Raw genomic sequence first — 21,605 nt, forward strand, 5'->3', positions numbered from 1 at the left:
CAAATCTGACCGTAACCATTAAATTAAAAGGAAATTTTGGAGTGGTTCTACGGAGGAGCATTACATGGCAGCTGTTTTGTGCGGATTTGCTTTTTACTGTGCACATATATTAGTACTCTGAAGTTTATTTTCTGCGTTGTCCTCTTCCTACCCCCCACCAAGTGCAGTTTTGGTTGGACATCTGATTGACCACTTGAAGGCAAAAGGCAGTAAAGAAGATTGCAATTAATCAAGAACTAGGCAGTAATCCTAAACCCAGCAAAATTCAGAATTTTACTTATAGCCAAACCTGTTATATGAAGAAGTGCTGTTGTGTTTGTTCTGATAGCACAACTTTATTTGTGATCTCTAATGGCATTGATGCAGGGCAGAGAAAGAAAACCTGAATGTGCCTTTAATCCTAGTAAATAAATTTTCAAGTTATTTTAATCTGGAAATACAGCCACAGTCACTATTTTATGGTTTGTTTCATGTTACTTCAGGTAGAAATGAAGGTTGGTTAGATTCCATAGTAAATTCAGACTGTGGTTTCCACAGAACAGGTTCTGTTCTGAAACTGTTCTTAATTTTAAATTGTGAAGTGAACCACTCAGCTGGAAACGGCACAGTGAAGACTGCCTGCGTAACCTCCGTTTTGTTCATATCCATTGCCAAACAGTCTTGAATTACATGATCAGATACTAATTTTTTTGTCAAGCCGTGGCTCACTTCAGTCTGTAGTTTGACGGTGTTATTAAATGAGGCAATGATGCACCCGTTGAACAACGAGGCGTAAAGTAAATAATGAATAACTGGCTTGCTTGTTGTATGCCATAAAATGGGGGTGCTGAGTGAAGTTTAGATTATTCAAAAGCGTAGTATGTAATTATTTAATTAAAGACCTCATCTCTTTCTGCACAAGCTTTAAGGTAAAGCGGGCAGTCTTTGGTATTTTTGAGTATTAAATTAARCATTATTAATAGTTGAAATTTCAAAAAGGCTTACAAATGGCTCTTTAGCACCATAGCATTTATATTGTGAAGAAAGCCAAAAAATGATTGAGAAGAGGATTACTGATGATTTTTCTTCTTAATTGTCTTCTAGTTTTGACAGATCTTCTAGATGCTATGCACAATATTAGAGAAAAATTTGAAATTAAATCCCACTGTCAGTGTACCACCAAACAGAGCACGCAAGCTGGCAAACTCCCTGCAATGAATGGTGTGTCTCAGGTGAGTTTAAAATATGTGTGTAGATTGTAATTTGTTATTCAGATCTTCTGATACTTACATATTTTTATATTTGAACAAGTCACATTTTAATTAGCATATACAGTGATTAAATGCTATCTGTGTTTTTTGTTAAAGCAAAATGACATACTTAGAAAACGAATTTGTTCTTTACAGGTTTTACAGAATGTCCTCAATCACAGTAATAAAATTTCTCTGTGCATGCCTGAGTCTCAACAGCAGAATACCCCCCCAAAGTCTGAGACAAATGGTAATACAAGTCCAAGGAGTGATGTAAGCACAGACAGCAAGTTAACACCACCTGAATCACAGTCGCCACTGCATTGGTTAGCTGATCTTGCAGAGCAGAAAGCCAGAGAAGAAAAGAAAGGTACGTGTTTGATACTTACATATCATGTGCATGATTTTGGGGCCACGAGTAATATGCAAATGAATTCTTTAGGAAAAATCCATGCTATTTTCTGTTTAGCAAAAAGAAAGAAGAGATTTTTTCCCCCTTAATTTCAATTTTGCAACTTCAATGCCTTCTCCTGGTGGCATCAAAATCAGTTACCAGAAAAGCCACTAGCAGAATGCATGTGTAATGTGGCAGTGTTTCCAGCTAGAGCATCTCTCATTTGTGACAGGTACTCACTCAGCTGCATGTCTGAGATGCTGAGGAAGGCCTTTTCATGGTCACACTGTTTGACTGCATTTTGAAGGATCTAGTTCATCCTCTGGTGTGTTTTCAGGTGAATAAAGCGCTAGTGCTACAGTATATTACCACCACTATAAAATACAGGATACCAGTGCTGTTCCTATGTCTACGTCATGATACAACAGTGTAAACTTCCAATAATTATTTTTGTTTTAGAGAATAAAGAATGTCCTTCTGGAAAACATTCAAAGGAAGAAAAAGACCAGGATAATTCAGAGTCCCCAAACTGTAAAACCTCCCCTCCTGCATCCCAGAACAACGAGCAGGGTTCAACCTTACGAGATTTACTAACTACAACAGCAGGCAAACTGCGTCTAGGTTCTACAGATGCGGGTATTGCTTTTGCTCCAGTTTACTCCACAGGAACACCAGTGAGTGTTTACAAGATGCATGATTTTCAAATTGGGATTTGAAAATCTGTATCGTGTGTTTTTGTACATTTTAGAGTGGTCTGATAAATATGTTGCATTAAATACTAATTTAGAAGTAAAACCACACTACAGCTTCCTTGAAAGATTTAACATACCTATACATGCTTGCACACACACATGCACACACATATATGCATTAACATATATGTGTGTGTTTATACACACACAAATTGTATATATTTATATATATTTAGTGATAATTGATGCATATTATGAAGAATATGCCGTGAAGTTAGATAAACTATTCACTCAACAATGTAAAGGAAGATTCCAGTATATTGAGTTTTATTGTAACTGTATTTTTCTAATTTGTTCTGCATAAGAATGCATGCAGTTTTCTACAAAGGAAGTAGATAACTAAAAACTGATAATGCATTGTTGATATTCTGCTGAAGAAAGGATCCCATTAACTTCATTTGCATTTACRTTATTTAAACATACATTTGTTTGTTTTCTAATAGAGTGGCAAGAGTGGAAGGACTATGCCAAACATTCTCGATGACATAATTGCTTCAGTGGTAGAAAACAAGATTCCACCAAATAGAACACCAAAGATAAATGCAAAATCTGAAATAAAAGATGAGCCAAAGGATGATAAAAAATGTATTCTAGATGACTGCAGTAAATTGTACAATGATATTCAATATTCTTGGATCTGTGATAAGCATGTTTTGTGGCTCAGAGACCATAAAAACAGCAACAACTGGAAGCTCTTCAAAGAGTGCTGGAAACAAGGGAGGGTAGGTATCAAAGCCTAGTTCTGTCTAAAAGGTGACCTCAGTATGAACTCTGGAGGAATTACTGCAACAGGACAAAGTTTGCCTGACCTCACGTTTGAAAACATATTGTTAGTGCATTTTATTACAGTGGGTAAAAATTTGTCAGGTATATCCCACATATGAACTTTGTGTAGTTGAAATTTTAGTTAGTTGCTAATAATGAATAAGAAATGACTGCTGGAGATTAAACCACTAAAAAGTTGTGTGAAGTCTTAGGTACGGTTGCTGTCACTGGAAATGTCGATAGCAGCTTAGGAGGGCCAAGGCCTTCTCTGCATGTTTCAAATACATCTTACATTCCAATTTAATTGAAGCAAGCCTTTCATTCAGAAAGGATGAGTATTAATTTTTATTTTTGTTTTTTTTAAGCCTGTAGTAGTGTCCGGTATGCATAAGAAAATGAACTTCAGCTTGTGGAAAGCAGAGTCAATTAGTCTAGATTTTGGAAACCAGCAAGCTGATATCTTGAATTGCAAAGACAGCATTATTTCAAACACCAATGTCAAGGAGTTCTGGGATGGTTTTGAAGATGTTTCAAGTAGGTTACTTTGAATGTATTATTCCATTGATTCTAAACACAGTCAGTGTCAGAAACGGCAATTAAAATTATTCTTAATAGATCTTGAGGCTTTGAAGAAATTTGAAAAAAAAAAAAAAAAGCTCTATATAATCTGTTTCAAGAGAATGCGCTGAAAACTTGCATTTCGTACCTCTGCAGAATTAAAGATACACTAATATACCATTTTCTAAGTTATCTCAGACTTACAAACCAAATGAATGTCATTGTTCCTCAACTAGTTGAGTTTGTTTTGTCTCCTAATTGAATCTCTTTAAATTAATAATCTTTTCTTCTATGTATGAAATCTTTATAGAGAGGTTAGAGTTCAGTTATGCATTGTAGTTGAATCTAAGTAAAACATCTAGAGTGTATTAGTTTCTAGTAATCTGTATGTTACTTGCAGAACGGCAGAAAATAAAAAATGGGGAAACAGCTCTACTAAAATTGAAAGATTGGCCTTCTGGTGAAGATTTCAAGGCTATGATGCCAGCAAGGTATTKGCATTTAAAATTTAGATATTCTTGAGGTCATCTCCATGTTGTTTTTTTCTCTCTTCATAATGGCACAAATTCAGTTGTAATCTCCTTCCTTTTCTCCTCCAGATATGAAGACTTATTAAAAAGTTTACCTTTGCCTGAATATTGTAGTCCAGAAGGAAAATTAAACTTGGCCTCTCATCTGCCAGGATTTTTTGTCCGTCCAGATTTGGGACCCAGACTATGCAGTGCATATGGTGAGTATGTCTTAKAAGTGTAGCAGTTACCTCCTCCCTTGGAGGTGTAGTATATCATAGGTTAATGCTTGATAGAAAACTGAGCTGATTTGGAGGATTATTAGTGACTGAATGTAGGAGCAATCCTTTCTGACTTGCCTATTAACAGTACATGTCCCTAAAGCATGAGATTTACATACTTCTGCATTTCTTTTCATCTTTTCTAGTGCTGTTACATTCTTTCAAAGCATATAAATGGGTGGTTATTTTTACACATAGTTTCTGTTTTAATAATAATATATGACAAAATATTTCATGAGTAGTAGTGTGTTTATAATTTTGATAAGAAAAATGCTGAGGTTTTTTTATTGTAATTTTTGTCTGTATTTGGTCTAGACAACATTTTGAACATGTGCTACACTGACTACTTTCCTCAGACCTTTTSCAGCTGCTCCTCCTTTTGCAAACAAATTTGTTCAATTATGTTTTACAAATTGTCTTAATAGCACAAGAAATGAGTTGTAATTTGTGGTGTGATGGCTTTGATTTAAAAAGTTTTCCAGATGTCTTCTGAAATAAACATATTAAAGATAGTAATCAAGATGTGGGTCTGAGAAACTGAATCATTAATGACCCTTCTATGTAATGCTGCTGTAAGACTTAGTATTCTGAAATGTCTTTTTGACTGAAGCATGTGCTTTTTTTCATGTTAGAACTAAAATTACCATATTTTTCTCTTTGCCTTGGGGATTTCTTTTAGTTAAAAACTCTGTTTATAGTCAGGAATAAAATGACAAATTTAATTTGATTTCCTTGTTTATTCCTTTTAGTTATATTCTTCCCTGAGCAACCTGAAAGGTTGAAAAGTTCAGAAGGAAAGCTGTTGTCAGGAAATATCTTTGGTTATTCTGTTGAAACATGTTTTATTTTGATACAATAGCTATGTAGGGGCATTTGTCTGGGCGAAGAGATATCTCGAAATCTTTCTTAACAGTAACATTTGCTTTTTTAGCAAGTACAGCAAAAACACATCTGTAGTTTGTATGTCAGTATTTTCACATTAAAACATGCCTGTACATAAAATACTTTCCTATAATGCTTAGGGAATTTCCAGAAATTTCTTCTCAGTTAGCTGTAGCATATTTCTATTTGAAGGTGAATATGTGATTTCATGAATCTTAATTTTACCCCAAATTTTTATCTTGTAACATAGGTGTGGCTGCTACTAAAGATCACGATATAGGAACTACAAATCTCCATATTGAAGTTTCTGATGTAGTGAACATCCTTGTTTATGTTGGCATAGCAAAAGGAAATGGAGTACTTTCCAAATCAGGTAAAGGGAAGCTCATTGTGTGACATGTAAATACTGGATGACATGTCACTTTTAAAATTGATACTGTTTGTTTGAAATGCGTGTGTGAAACGTGTCCTTAAGTACTTGCTTACACATCAAAGATTCCTTATCTCAAGAGAGATTCTTACACAGCAAATCAATTCTGCATAAAATACACCGCAGTTCAGGAGTTACGCAATTGTATTTCAAACGCCTTTCACTTTTTTGTTGCTATTACCTGTAATTAATACACCATTGCTATGTTGGTGCTGGCAGAGCTAATGAAAGTACAGGATGAAGGATATTCTCCGGAAGCTGTGCTAAGTCCAACAGTTATGTCAGGATGATGAATTTGCCATACCCTCTGTTTAGTCTGCTGCCTCTGGATGCGCTGTGTTTGTTCTGTTGAATTTGGACTGCAATGTAATTTTTCAGTGCTGGAGAGGGTAAACTGGTGTATGCTCGTCCTCTGCATAAGGTTTATTGCTTCTTTGAAAAAGTCTTTAAATCACTGAAATTGTATTGTTTCTTTTTCCTTATTTGTTTCTGCTCGGGTTCCATGTTCGGCAAATGTAGATTTTTGTGTATGTCTAATAGAGCCCCAGTAAGATTTCCCATCTTCTGTTTGTTTTGTTTTCACTTGCGCATGCACAGAGTTAATACCAGCAAAAACTGCAGTGTATCAGGAGAGCTCTAAAGTTTCTTGACTAGCTGCTGCAGAACAGCGAGCAGAATGTTGCTTTTGCTGACTGCAGAAAAATACCTTTTTCCTCTCTTGATTTTTTTGTTGGCAGCCCTGCTTGTTTATTTCGGGCAGGAGAACGCATTCTATCAAATTCAAGAAATGTAAAAAACAGTTTAAAATTTGAACATTGTTTTAAAAACACTTGCAGCATTCATGTTCTGTTAACTTTCTAATTACAAAAGCTGAACAAAAAGATCATCTGAGGGGCTTTAGTTTTATTCAGTAAGCATTTATCTGCTTAGTCTCCCACAAAAAGTTTGAAAAGAAGGTGCATCATTACAGTTTTTTCTCTGTATCACTTCTTAAAAATACTTTTGTCAAATCTTAGGAGTGTTGAAGAAGTTTGAAGAGGAAGATTTGGATGATCTTTTAAGGAAGAGATTGAAAGATTCAAGTGAATTACCTGGTGCTTTGTGGCACATTTATGCTGGCAAAGATGCTGACAAGATAAGGGAGTTTCTGCAAAAGGTTGGATTTATAATGGATATTTTATAGACATAATTTAAGTAACTGTTTAAAAAAGGAGGGGGGGGGGGCAAAAAGTCCTCCCTCCTTCCCTACATAAACCTGTGTGTTCTGGTGGCCACAACTATAGTTCTGGTTGCAAGGTTTATGCTTGGGGGATGAGGGAAGCAAAATTCTTTTCTTTATAGCCCATAAATTAAATTATAATGGACGAAGCACTGCTACAAACTTCACTGAGACACACATGCACACCCAGTGTGAAGATCAGTCTTCAGTTATTGCCAAGTTCATCCAGCTTAGTGCTGCTACCCTATAATGCTAGGACAGTTGAGTTTGAGAGGGAAGCCTTACTCATCAAATCTTAACACGGTTGGTAAATTCCATGAAGAAAAAAACAACTTTTACCCTCTCCAGAATTTTGGCTTTGTTTTAGGGTAGAAGACGACTAAATAGCGAGGTGAATACCTTGCATACTCCACAGATTTCCTCCAGAACAGCATCTCCAAGGGGAGGCTCTGGAGAGGTGGAGTTGCAGTATATTTCTCTAGACYCGTGAGCTTAGATGACCACTAATTGCATATTTAAGGAATAACACTGCCCCGTGGTTTAGAGAGACTAGCAGATACCTCTGAGTTTCAAAAAGAATCTAGCAGGATTTCATTCTCTTGATGAGTCCTGTCAGTACTTCTTTCCATGTTTTTTTCAAATAAAAGTTAAATGTGAAGTGCTGCATTCTGCCCAAGAAACTTGTTTCTTGGCATTAAAACGATAGAGCAGAATCTGAGGGATGGATATATTTGGGTTAGCAAAGAGGACTCTTCCTGTGTGAAAAGCTTTTAGTGATCCTATATATGAAAGTCCTTGAAAAAAGTGACCTATAAGTCCAAGCTGTTATACAATGCTGTAATTTATGTGGAATAGATAGTCTTTATAATGTGTAGCTAGCTAAAGACTCTTAAGAGTTCTCTGGACATTGAAAAATTAGACTTGCCAGTTGTTGGGGTCAGTCATCTTTCTGGTGCAAATGGACACGTTTTATGAGATGAAATTTGTGACTTCTATTTTTTGCAGACAATACTGTAGCCAAAAGAATAGGCAGGAGGCCTTTTTTCTTTGCAATCCTTGAAGTGAGAAGAATTTTTTAAAATGAGTAGAGAACTTCCACAYTGCACACTTAGTTCTGATCTAAAATCTACTGGAGGGAAGTTCACTTATGCTCAGAAGATACAAACTGAGAAAACTAGCATTGTGGATGGGTCATAAAGGGTCTGTCTTGAAAACAGGTATTAGGTTTATTCCAGAATTGCTTAAAAATGCCAGTAAATGTTAATTTTTGGTTATCTAAGTATAGGCAGGTAAGTGTGGAAGGCTACTGAATTTATTACTTTTGTGCAAAATGCAATCTTGGACACTGGTGAGTATAGATGTGTGGTAATGTGCGATGCTCTGGCACATAGTTTTCCTCCTCCTCCCTGAATATCATGCCACATCAGTCAACAAATAAAATACTTCATGTACTCATCTGTAAGAGCTACAGGTAGTCTCCAAATTCTAAAGGTTCAGGACGGCATGGAGATCTACTCTTGTTCTTTTCTAATACAAAGGATTCTTTTAATTTTTTTAGTATTTGAGTTTAAAGGATAATGCTGTTCTGTCACTGTTGAAGATTGGCTTCACTGACACAATTTATTGAAGACATTCATTTGTGTGTCCTTGTGGTCTTTGGTCTCCAGGATCCATACTTGTGTTATCAGATGCTGAAATACTTGTGGCTTGTTAATCACATGCAAAAAAACCCAGCAACCGCCAATCTTCTTAAAGACTTTGTGTCATGTCAGTTAGCTCAAATGAGGAATGTGCCTTGTCTCTTAGTGAAGATGAAAGCTGTGGGGATAGTGTACCAAGGGCAAAATTCAACATCAGCTACTGTGCACATCATTCTTGCATGGCGTGTGATGGACTTACATGGCACAAGTCAGGACTTCTCAGTTCATCACTTGTCAAGTAGGGGGAATGTCCTCCTCTGGGCCATTGACAGTGATCAACGACATTAAATGTAGAGATAGCATCTCTAGTTTAGTTTTCCGTGCCCTGCATTTAGCACTTTTTCATGTTCTAGAAAGCAGTCTTGACAGATTACCTAGAAATACCCAAAATACCACTGAAGTTGTTTGAGGAAAAGTCTACAAAAGATGTCTTCAGTGTCTTCTACTGTGGGAATATTTTAGATGAGCTTTAACTGGTTAAACAAAAATGGTCCATAAACAAGCTGAAAGCCAAAGTGTCTCCTGCAAGCAGGAAAAGCATAAGAAATGCTGCAGTCAGAGTTCTCCTGGACAGCAACTCTGTAGGTTTCGGTCCCAGGGTGGCCCCAAGAGGTATGTCATCTGGTGAACATTTGCCCCATGGCAAGCTAAACTTTGAGAAAAATGAGTGGTAGTGAACAAAAGGCAGCTAATTCCAGGAGATTATGAATATGTATACATCTGGGCTTTTCTGTTTATTCAAAAAAGAGAAGCTCACAGAGTGCACTAGGGCTCTTCAGCTTGGAAAAGGCACAACTGTGGGGAGTTACGATGGACAAAATCATGACTGCAAGGGAGCAGACAGGCAAGGAACATTATTCAGAGTTTCTTCTTTTACAGCAGTTAAGACACATTGTGAGACTCATAGGGCAGCAGGATTAAAACAAAAAGAAGCCTTTTAAGATGCTCTGTAATTAAGGTTTGCGCTTGCTATCACAGCTTGCTGTGGTAGCTAAAACTGAGTTGAGTGCCATCTTTTATTTTTGATGTGGTGGTGTTCTTGAAATACTGAAATGGAAATTAATTGATGGCTAGACCTTGAAATATAGGCTTATGACTTGTGTAGTCACAGGGTCCCACTTTGCCTCCTGATAGGAGATAAAATCGCAGCATTTCATCCAGTACAGAAGATTTGGGAAAGATAATTAATACATAAGAACAGTTTCAAGCTCTGCATCAGATAGTTAAGTATATTTAACATCAATATGAAGAAAAATCTATGTCTTTAATGAGATAATTGTCTCCTGAGTCACAACAGATGGTTTGATATGTGTTACTTTTTTCTCCTTTAGTCACTATGATTCAGTAATTAGCAATTGATTAGGATTAGTATTTGTTCCCTTGTGGTTAACTTAATGAAGAATGGTTGTTGCAGTTAAGTCTGTTGCTCTCTCAGGAAGTATTTTTTTAGTTTTCCATCATGTTTTCTGAATTCCTTGCCACAGGGGTAGCAAAATAACCTCATACGAAGTTTAGTTTTATCCGTTGCCTTTTTCCTGAGTTGGGGTTGCAGTGTTATGTCTGTGTCAAAGCTGGTGGCTGCAAGCTCGAGGAACTGGCAGCATAGGAACTCTGTGAGCAGATTCTGCTTTCTGATGAAAGAAGCCACATAGGGAGAGTGCATTGCCTACTAATAGACTGTCGTGCTAAAATCTTTAAAGATGTTGCTGCTTTTTTGGTGTGAAAGACCTGCAAATCTCTTGAATTCGGTGGGATTTACTAATTCCTTTGAGGTCCTTTTGAATTTCTAACAAAAATTCCAATTTGGATATTGGAAACAAAGTACTTTCTATTTTTAACGTAGGTATACATTTAATTTACCAGCAAGGGATTTGCTTCTTTTAAAGGTAACTTGGGATCTTTCCTATCCTTACAGATAGCAAAAGAACAAGGCCTAGAAGTTTTACCAGAGCATGATCCAATACGTGATCAGAGTTGGTATGTGAACAAAAAACTTCGCCAAAGACTTTTTGAAGAATATGGAGTAAAAACCTGTACGGTTATTCAGTTTCTTGGTGATGCTATTATTCTACCAGCAGGAGCACTTCATCAGGTAAAATACATCTGTTCCATGCTATACAGGATAAAATAACATAAATATCATAAAATAACTTTCTTGAAGGACATATTACATCTGTGCTCAAATTAGATAATAACATAAATATCATAAAATAACTTTCTTGAAGGACACATTACATCTGTGCTCAAATTAGATTTTATTTTCTTGGTGGTTGCTATTAGTGTATAGGAATACATTATGATGTACATCGACTTGTAAAAATGACTATCCAGTACTAACGTAGAGCAATTCAAACACTTGAAATAATGCCGTTCCTTTTTTCCTTTAAAATGAAAAATAATCAGACAACTATTAATCATTTTTTCTTTCTTTGCATATTATTAGCAAATTTCTAAATAAACTGGTATTAGTTAGGACAAAGTAATACTTGCACTTTTTCTTCTAAACTCAGACTTAACTTATGGGGGCAGGAGGGTGCCAAACAGATAAATAATTGGATGTCAGGTATTGTCATATTTTTTGCCTTTAGCCATAGGAGAATTGTGGAGAAAGTTTGGGGTTAATTAACAAGATGTTTCTTTAACAGAATTTTGCAGATTGTTTCCTTAAAAGAAACACTAAGTTTCTTTTTACACAGAAGGTACATCAATCACCAGGAGATARCCTTGTCCCTGCAGCCACTTTCCATCCAGAGAGAGCGGTTGCACCTCTGCTGCAGCCGGGCTTCTTCTGTTCACAGCTATGTACGGAAAAGTACTGCCCATAGAGCAGCTCTGGAGAAACAGTAGCAATTGTGTAGCAAGCTTTAGTCCTCTCTTAGCACATAGGTTTTGTTATTTCATTTTGGGTTTTTTACCTCCCAGTCTACAAATTGCTTTTTCTTGGTAGAAAGGGGAAGAAAGCATGATTGTTTAGACAAGATTTTTGGACAGTTCTATATCGTATGGTGAATTTTTCCTGTTGAAACAGGAAATGGAGCCTGCTTTCTTGCAGTCTTGCCAGCTGTCTAGCACCACTAATTAGGGAGCTGACTATCAAGGAACGAGGAGCATCTCCACCCTGCAGCAGGGATTGTAAACCATCTTGCTATTAAAGATTTATCCCCGATCTCCACTCGGGTTCAATCGAGGCAAGGGCTTTCCAAAGAAGTCACTGTTTGGTCTACGATCTGCCAGATCAGCTTCCAGACACCACCTCTTCTAGGCAGAGGAAGCCATGGCTTCTCGTGTCACRCTGACCAGGGCAGTGGGGAGAAACAAGACCGGGTCGTTCTGATGGCACATGTGATGTCCCCGATGCGTCTGCTGGCTCTTTCAGTTGCTTGGACGCTCACAGCAACAAATACTTTATCCTCCTTTATCCTAACCTTACCCAAACTAGACTCCTTTGTCATTCCCATGTTTCTTGAGATAAGTTTCACATGATGGTATGTTAACCCTGAATGATCTGTGGAGATTTCTTTTCAGCAAAAGAAAGCAAAAACAGCAATTAACCAAGTCTAGGGTTGTTGCAGGTTTCCTTTCCTCATACCATGTCTCTGGGGTTTGACTCTTTCCCTATAAAAAGGTGAAGGAATATCTGGCATTGATGATATTCTCAGCTCTTGCCAGGCTTAAGCAGTTAGGATTCCCAGAGTGGATAACATTTGTATTGCATTCTGCAGTAGCCTCACTCTGATCTCTTAGAACAAGGGAGATCATCCAAGATACAAGAGTGAAAAGAGAACCCACAGAAAACTACAAACATACTGGGAAAATAATTTTATATAGCATGAGGCATTATATAAAACCATGCAGGCCATAAAACATGAAGTAGTGCCAGTGCTCCAGGTCTGTAGGCTGCCCTGCAATTCATCGGTTTGAGGACCAAAAATAAGACAAGACCACTGTTACCTTTATCTCATTGGCTTTAAACTCCAAATTGCTTTTGAAGTGGTAATGTTCTAGCTTCTGGCACCAAGGAGTTAATAACAGTGTTTTTAAACCTTAGTGGGTGAAGCTGAAAACCTTTTCATCTTCAGTAAGAAGTTCCTGTGAATCTGCCACGTAGGAGGAAATGAAAGCATCATGTTCTTTCATGTACGTGTACAGTACTCTTTATATAGAGATGCATAAATATTGACCTTAGGGATCAGCACCAACCCTTTATATATACAAAACATGTTTAAACACTTAAAAATAAGTCTGAACAAGAATACGTACCAAGCTCGGTTTACATGTTAAGCTTTTCAGTTTTATATGCACATCATGAATCTTAATTAAAACTGAATGGTAGTTAATACTAAATTTGGTGATAAATTAACATTTTTATTTGCTCACTGGTAATGTTTTGGAATGCAGGAAATCAGGCCAGTGTGCAGAATTAGGGAGTCCAGTTGCTGGTGATCATTATGTAATCCACCTGAGCAGCTTTCTTCCTGAAACCAGTTAGGTTTGCTGCCTCCTGTTGCTTTTGACATGCTGGTCTAGAATTTTAGTGCTCTGGAGAGATTTTAGTGCTCTGCCCTAGAGAGGTTGTTTTGGTTTTGTTTTTTTTGTATACACATATATATATATGTATCTTTTTTTCTCTTTCTAGCTTCTTTGTATTCATGTCTAGTTTAAAGCAGCTTTTCTTGTATTAATATTTTGCTGTAGCATAAACTGTTCTTTTTGCTTCCTTGGTGTTCCCTTCTTCCCAAGGTATTTATGGACGGCAGTCACATCCCCCTAGTGTTCGTTTTACAAGGCTAAGTAAGTCAAGCTGTCCAGGCTGAGCTCATAGGAGAGGCTCCTCCGCCCTGCGGCAGTCACAGCAGCCTTCGCCTGCGCTTCGTGCGGAGAGAACTCTTCTCTCTGTGTGGGAACCCAGACGTACGTGTGTGTGTGTGTACGCTTAGGCACACTTACACATGCACCCCCTGTTCAGTTCAGTATCCTGTACAGATGCTTCCCTGAACGTGTCTTGAATGATACGTTGTAGCTTTGTATCTCTTTTCCTCTTGGCTGTACCACTAGGTGAGGTGAGCTCATAGTTGTCCTGCGCTTAGCTAACATCTGGGTCTTGGTCTTTCTTTTGTAATAACGAGCCCCCAGCTCTCCTTGGCTGAAAAAGATGGTTTTGTTACTGTTCCTGTGAATGACGCGCTCTTTCTGCTGCTCCGGTCTGCAATCATCCTGCATCACAGTCCTCCTCCAGTGATGCCTTCTCACTCTGTGTCCTCAACAGTTCTCATGACTTCAGTAGTTTAAATATTAGGAATTGCAAAACATACAAAATAAGAGCTTCTTTAAATTTTTATTCTGGGTATTATATCCTGGAGTTTACTATGCTACACTGTAAAGCGAATAGAGAGCCTTCTGTGATTTTAATTCAGTGATTAGTTCTCATCCAAATTCTAAAATTACTTCAGTGATAAGTTAAAAGACAGAAATCCTTGAGTCAGTGATTGAAATGTGTTGTTCAGGCTAAATGCAAAACTTGTTCATAGCAGAACCGGTTATTATAATGTTGTTTTTTATAAATGTATTATCTCGATTTAACAGCATGATTATATATTGTAAAATAACATACTACAGCTAATGTGACCTCCTAGAGATGTTACGATAAGTGCATATGATCAATGTCTGGGAGTTGCATGTTCACAGCTCCTGGGCGAAGCGCGAGGCTCTGTGTATCCTGGCTGGCTGGGGCTGAGCCGTGCAGGAAACAACCGATTCGCAGCATAAGGGCAGGAGGGAGGGAGCTGCGGGGCCGGGTGGCTGCAAGGTCCTTTCCTCTCCCTGCCACTTCCCTCCCTGACCCCCTGCCAGAGGTCTGCGGCTTTCCAACGCGCCGCCCGACCTGTGGGCTGTGCTGGAAAATCGCCACTTGACGTGGGCTGAGGGAGAGGCCGCGCTCTCCGTTCAGCCAGAATTGGCACAGCAGTGGGAGCCTTGTAGTCCTCGCCCTGTGAATCTCAGGAAAGTTGTTGCTAAACATATTTATTTGTGCGTATCATTATATCAATTTGTATTATAAATATGTATATCTGAGAACTGCGTGAGGGCTGTCAGTGGGGCATTCCCATGTGAAGCATCAGACAGGCAGGGTAATATCCTATCTACCCCAGAAGACTTGCATGCTAAAAAGACAGGTGCTGGATTGGAGAAGAGTTTAAGGCACGGCAAAGTGAAAGATCTGATGGCATCCAATGTTGCCAGGTCTGCGATGGAGGCAGACAGGGAAAGGGAATCAGTAAAATCCTGTCCAAGTGCGGAAAAAGTGAAAGAGTTGCGTGGGATTTGCATGGGGCTAAAAGGAAAACGGGCCAGTACAGACTAGAAACAGGCAAAAAGCCTGCAAGAGAGGAGAGAGGGTTGGAGCCAGCAGCCAGTCTGCCCAGAGCAGAGGCGCTTTGGTTAAAACTCTAGGAAATGCCCTGCGTGCTGGTGGGAACCTCGCGGTGGCACTTCGGCGGCTGTTCCCTCGCTTGTGGCTTTCTGCAGCCTGTAAATCAACCAGCCGTCTCCATCTCCCTAGATTATTCTCTGTTTCTGTGAATCCACAGAGGGAAATCATGCTGCTTTGCCCCCCTTATTAATGAATACTTTCTGATATCTTAACGATTATCGGCGATTTTACCTGTAAAGTAGCAAGCTACCTTATAACATCAGACTCAGTTAAGCAGTGTTTTTGGAGGAGAAAATCACTTCTTAAAGTGCTGTGTCCTCAACTGTGTAAACACAAAAAGTTTATTGAGCCTCAAGTACCACAATGGAAATTTTAGACCATGCATTAAAACATTCTAGATTTTGCTATACGCCAGCTTAAATATGCAGGACTTCACAAGTACCAAGTGTGGGGGGAACTGTTTGTTTGCTGAGATGGTAACGGCACCCCCTCCTCACCCCAGGAGCTTTGGTCAGTTTGCAGAATTGGGATTGCACAACTTTGCGCAGTTCTTAAAATTTGGGGAAAGGTTTTAAGCACCATGCTGAAGAAAATTTATAATTCGTAAAGGTTTAGTAGTGAAAACGTAATAGTGTAGGTTTCTAGTGACGATAAACAGGAGTTGACAGTCAGAAGGTCGCAACCAAGAAGTGTTTGCTCCTTTCTCCTGCCCTCCACAGACAACCTGGGTGGCAGGACATGGTGTCCGTTCTTCTCATTAGCTACCTCTTTTGTCAGTGAAAGAAGTGTTTGGGAAACAGAAATGCTTTTTCCTTCTGAGCCTGCCACTTTGTTGAAGGGCTTTTTTCTCTTAAGGGTTTGAACTGGCAATTACTTCTCAGTGAACATGGCATGTTTTGCCTAGCAGAGTCCGGGTGGGAGCTTACCGCTTGTTGTCGCGGCCCGAGGACTCGCCTTCCYGGGGAGCCACCTGCAGCCTCCAGCTCCTGCGCCATGTTGTGAAACTGCTGTGCAGTAGCAGTATACGGTAGCAATTCCCGAGCCCCTGAAAAAAAAAAAGGATTGAGTAACAGATCAGAATACGCTGAGTAAATGTCAGAGCTGAATGCAGGAAGAAGTGTGACAGCACAGACAAATATCTGTACCTTTCACCAGCGGCAAACTGATGTATGTCAAATATGCTTAGTTGCTTTCTGCGTAAAATGTATAAAGGTCCCCTTTAGTCTGATAAGCCTGTGGTTTAAAAGATGTTGAGGTCCACTCTTTTCTCAGGTTTCTCTGGCAAAGAATAACCCCCAAGTACTAATTATCAGTCTTTTCTTATTTTTATTTTGGATAGGTGCAAAATTTTCACAGCTGTGTTCAAGTAACTGAAGACTTTGTGTCTCCCGAACACCTTGTACAGTCATTTCACTTAACGCAGGAACTGAGGCTGTCAAAGGAAGAAATCAATTACGATGATAAACTGCAGGTATGAAATGAATTCGCGCTCCTCCAGAACCTGTTCTGAAGGGCCGGTGTGCTCAGCTCATTGCGATGCGTAGCAGTGCGCGGAGTTACTTCCTCGCCGCTGTTCACACAGAATAACAATGAGCAGCAGCGTGAATGCCAAGGGGGTAGATGACTCGCCGTTGAGTTGCTGCGGTTTTTATTTCACATTATGTTTTAAAATGTGTAAAAAAGGTATGTCCTTTTGGACTGACTTGTTCTAGTCTGTCTTTTTTTCTGTCTGCTAAGCTTAGAGCTCAGTCSTAAACCTAGTTACTTTTACAGTTCTTTAATAGTAGGCCTTACTGAAAATGTGTCTGGTATTTTTGCAGGTTAAAAATATCTTGTATCATGCAGTTAAAGAAATGGTGAGAGCTTTGAAGATTCATGAAGGGGAAATGGAAGATATGGAAGAAAACTAAGTGCTCTCTGCTTTTTTGTGTTAACATCAAATGGAGGTTATTTTTTCTAATATATGAACAGTATGCACACTAATTTAAGCTTCACAAACCATCAGTGCCAAGAAAATAGTCATCATATTTACTTGTTAATGACACTGCAACGGTAGAGCTTCATATCACAGCCACTGTGATTACATGTTAGACTTACAAACAATTAAGCAGCATTCTGCTGTCCTGTATTATAATGTATATGAAGTTTGTGAAATGTCAAAGATTTAAGATGATGTATTTATTTTTGGAAAAAAAACACAAAATTCTATGCTATATTGTTGATCAAATGTAAATGTGACTTGTACAGTTTGCTAAAATAATTCAGATATTTTTCACTACATTGAGACAGTTACTGTGAGAGTAGGACACAAACACCAGCTATTGCCTGCATTTGGGATCTTGCTGAGTCCGCACAGCAGTCATGTCATAATCTGAAAATTACTGCCAAATAATTGTAAACTTTGTAAAATATAAAGTATATAAAGTAGATATTAAATACAGACACTTCAGTATTTTATTGAAGCTATTCAGTGTACAATTAAACGTTTTCAAAAGGTGTAATTTATTTAAAAATTGTCTCATTTTGGTAAAATTTATGTGAACTTTTAAAGCTAAATATTAAACTTAATATGCTATGTAAATATATACATATATACATTCAATGATGTATTTTTTTAAAACATTGGCTTGCTTTAATTTGTTAAAAGTGCAAGTGTTACACATGCTTTGTACATTGAAGTTGAAAGGGGTTTTACATTTTCCATTAAAATGACTTTATCAAATGTTGTCTCATTGTGTTTGTTTTTTATGTTTGTGGCACATTTGTGATAGCCTGAGTTGTTCATTCACAGTAATTGCAAATGCATCTCTGCTTTAGTGTCGCTTATTGTAATGCTTGAAATGTTCTGCCTTGGTTAATGTGCACCATTCTGCCCTCTCCGGGTTTAATACAAAACTGCTAAGGGAAGTGCTGGAGCACAGTTCAAATGGCTGAGCCAAAAAGAGCCTCTCATTAAGAATAAAACAATTTAAACATTCTTTATGTTCTGTCTTTAATAATCCAACACTTTCTTTGGGTGAAGGGGAAAAGGAATTTTCATAGAACAAAATTTTTTTATAGCGTCTTAGCTCTACAGTTCAAGAAATACAGCAAAATAATAGGTTTTTTAGAAAGATGTGTATCTGTATTTAATAATGATAAAGTTTGTTAGAAAATTGAGCAGAATTCCAGCTCATTGAGTTAGTCTGAAAAGCTAAACTATACATAGTCTTTGCAAATTATTCAAGCTATTCAAGTGTTCAATTTTGGATTTAACTGTTGGCTAGCTCATAGGTCCAAAAGTGGATAGTAAGTATCTTGTTGCCAGCTCTGAGGCAAGGTATGTAACAAAATCTGAAAAGAGTTGTATATGTTATCTTAAGTAGGTGAAACATAAAAGCAATTTCTGGTTCTTTTTAGCTAAAAAGTCTTTTTATATTTTTTAGGTTTTTTCTTTAACTGGTTTGAAATCTTGGAATTCATTTGAAGTTGCAAAGAAATACTACAGGGTGAATTTTACTGTGCTTGGCAGCCGATTCTCAAGTTCATACCCAGTTATATGTAGCATCTTCCTTAATTCTGTAAATAGCACAGAACTAGACTGTTAGTTGAAAATGCAAAACCTGACAACATATGTTTCCTTAATGACAAGTGAACTTCAGAGGAAGTTACTTTTTTAAAGTTTAGGATGTCTAAATCAGTGAATTTTAGTCATGAGCCTAAATATTTTTTCCCCTGAATTGAGTTTTGGTGAGTTACTTTTAACATTTGGGAAATTTTTTGAGGCCACTCAAATTTGCATTATTGCTGCAGAGTCTGATCCCCCTGCACCCCCACCRCCGTTTTATTTCTTTCTAAACAAAGAGCAGTTGTTGGGGCCTGAGCTGTCACCAGAGCTCGCTCCTCCCGCTGGGGCTGTCTTTGTAGTTGAGCTGAGCTGAATCAATTGGTTTCCCATAACTTAATAGCAGAAAGTGTCACGTTACTGTCTGTCCCGGCAAAAGCCTCAGACTCCCTGGTCTGCCTCTTCTCAAAGGTATTTAGGTGTTTTCTGTCACCAATTGCAYGGTAGAGAGCTCCCAGGTACTTCTGAAGAGCTGAGCTTTGCCATGTTGCTTCGGTCCCCAGCACTGAATTAAATACGTCCCCCTCACCTCACGGGCCTTACTGACTTGGGGAGGGCTCCCCACATTACCTGCGCAGTTGAAGAAATAAGTTCTTAACTTCTCAAATGATAACCAAGCGAGTCACTGAAAGGAGGCTAATTKCTATTTCCAAGTATGAATATTCAAGTTCCTTCCTTTATGACCTTTTTCTTGTTCCAAAATTTTTTTGCTGACTAATCCTTAAGTTTATGATAAAGAGGTTAATCTGCAAAAGCATGTGGGTGACTGATGGAGAAAGAGCAAGAATACTCTGAAAGAAAAGGCTGATATTTTGACAGGTTTGAAAGATGAAAATCTCGTTTTGGAGAGAAAGCTGATGGGATCAAGCTTCAGTGTTACATGAAGTGCTGCGTAATCATTGGGGTAAGTAGATCTTCCCTGCTTCCTTAGCAGCAAAAATAAATTGATAAGATTTAAAAATCAGTTTGAACAGTACAGATAATGATTTCACTATAGAATCAATTAACTATCCACTTGTTTAGTAGAGTTTATATATAGTAAATTGATATTGTAGTTATGCCAGACGTATAGTTTTAAAAAACTGTGGTTAATGATGGATTTGCAGTGTGTAAAAACATAACTTGATGCATTTTGCAAATCACTTTGTAAGTAGACTTTGTCCTGTGCTTGCAGCTGTCATAGTGAATTGCCCACAACATTGACAGTGTTTCCCCAGTAACTAATGGGAGGGGAAGAGCAACTGAGAAGCCAAAAGCGAGTGAACAAGGAAAACGTGGCACAAACAACAGGACGGGGGAGAGCTGTCAGGCTTTTGTTGCCGTCAGCTTGAGAACACTGAGTCACATACTGCATCGATTAGCAGACCACAAAAAATTAGGTTAACAGCTACTCCAAATACCTAGAAAGGGGGCCAAAATCCTGTTCTGTTTAATACTTAATATACCAAACGCAGCTTGCTCAGTGTCTCAGGATTTCTGGCCCCTTGGCACTGGGCTCGAGCTCACTGCTCAGCTGCAGGAGAGGGGAGCAGGAAGCGAGGCGTTGAGGGGAATTTTGGAAGTCGAAGGCTGAGACCATGGCGTGTGTGCAGGGGAAGAGGCGGGTTGTTTTCAGGCACAGCTCTCCCCATTGACCACTTCCACGGTCTGACACTGGGAATGTTTTTGTCCTGCTCCTTTCCTGAAAATTCTTCATGAGTTTTTTCTGTTCTAGAATCTTAACTATTTTGAGATAGCTGAAAAGCACTGGCATCAGCTGGAGCTTTTTGAGGGCAGGAGCACTGTCAGCTGCTTCTGGAGCAAGAATATGAAGTATCATGTCCTGTTTCCACCTTCCTATTCAGACCAAGCTCTTTCTTGATCTGCTTTGCTCTTCAAGAAACTCTTCCTCTGCAGCTTTTTTCTCACATTTGGAAGCTCAGGAAACCCAACAAACCTGCAAACCCTCCTTTCCCCCACATACACCCTCCCTCACCCCTTTCCAGGGCCTCCTTGTGGTCCTCATCCACTTTACTGCCACATGCGAAATGAGCTAGGCAATATTCTCCCTATTTTAACTGTAGATGTTACTAATAAAGAATAAGTAATTAACAAAGAATAAAGGGGGAGTGCTACAACCTGAACTCTTTCAGCGTAGCCTGTGACATGTTTTATCTCAAAACAGAAATTACTGGATTGATTGAATTGCTGGCTGTGAAACTCTATGGTCCATGTTGCACACGTCAGAGAAATGTGGCTATAATCTGGTTTTAAAATCTATTTATTCTACCTTTCCAGCTCCATGGAAATTGCTCAGATCTGCGTGTGTAAACCAAACCTCCTCCATCTGATCAGTACTACGTTCTCACGCACTCTGACCTTTCCGGTAGGTGGTATTTTGTTCGTACCCTCTCCCTTGACATCCCGTCAACCCCTCCGCTGCTCTTGCAGCAGACAATCCACCCTGCCCCTTGCCCAGAACTGGGAGTTGCTCTTCGTTCCTCCTTCCGCGGCCCATCATCACCACGTTTTGCTGCTTTCCCCTATGGGCTTCAGACCTTGCTGTTACTCGTGCTCTCCCCCAAGCCTGTGCTGGAGGGGCTGCCTCTCCCCGTTGTGACTCCCGGACTCGGCCTTTGCCCCACACTCCCATGCTCCCCCCAAATTCTGCCTCTCATCAGAGAACAACACCAGCTCTCCACTGTGCTCCTGCTTTCCACCGCTTGACTTACTCTTTGTCAGCGGGACTGCCACTTTTCCTTTCCTCCCTTTTCTGTTCTCATGATAAGTGCCCCGGGCAGGGCAGGGCAGGGCAGGGGAGCACGCAGCGCCGAGGGGGCTCCTCTGATGCGGCATCCATGGCCGAATCCCTT

At 39.0% G+C, this 21,605-nt stretch overlaps 1 protein-coding gene across 7 annotated transcripts in view; it reads left to right on the forward strand.

Annotated features, from left to right (window-relative positions):
- JMJD1C (jumonji domain containing 1C) overlaps positions 1-17,875 on the forward strand; it is a 64,542-nt gene extending 46,667 nt beyond the window's left edge. For 4 of the 7 annotated variants that reach the window (XM_026069965.1, XM_026069961.1, XM_026069962.1 and 1 more), the window contains 12 exons: positions 1,084-1,211; positions 1,386-1,599; positions 2,083-2,297; positions 2,819-3,097; positions 3,506-3,674; positions 4,099-4,189; positions 4,298-4,428; positions 5,621-5,743; positions 6,817-6,956; positions 10,635-10,811; positions 16,489-16,620; positions 16,970-17,875. In XM_026069965.1, coding sequence (XP_025925750.1) covers positions 1,084-1,211; positions 1,386-1,599; positions 2,083-2,297; positions 2,819-3,097; positions 3,506-3,674; positions 4,099-4,189; positions 4,298-4,428; positions 5,621-5,743; positions 6,817-6,956; positions 10,635-10,811; positions 16,489-16,620; positions 16,970-17,059 — 1,889 coding nt within the window. In that variant the 3' untranslated portion in view covers positions 17,060-17,875. Of the gene's footprint in view, positions 1-1,083; positions 1,212-1,385; positions 1,600-2,082; positions 2,298-2,818; positions 3,098-3,505; positions 3,675-4,098; positions 4,190-4,297; positions 4,429-5,620; positions 5,744-6,816; positions 6,957-10,634; positions 10,812-12,767; positions 12,857-16,004; positions 16,317-16,488; positions 16,621-16,969 lie in introns of those variants that run through there. The other 3 variants (XR_003254250.1, XM_026069964.1, XR_003254251.1) reach the window with 3 other exon arrangements.
- The last annotated feature ends 3,730 nt before the right edge of the window (positions 17,876-21,605 follow it).

The sequence above is a fragment of the Apteryx rowi genome, unplaced genomic scaffold, assembly GCF_003343035.1.
Source record: "Apteryx rowi isolate R43461 unplaced genomic scaffold, aptRow1 scaffold_30, whole genome shotgun sequence".
Classification (NCBI taxonomy): Eukaryota; Metazoa; Chordata; class Aves; order Apterygiformes; family Apterygidae; genus Apteryx; species Apteryx rowi.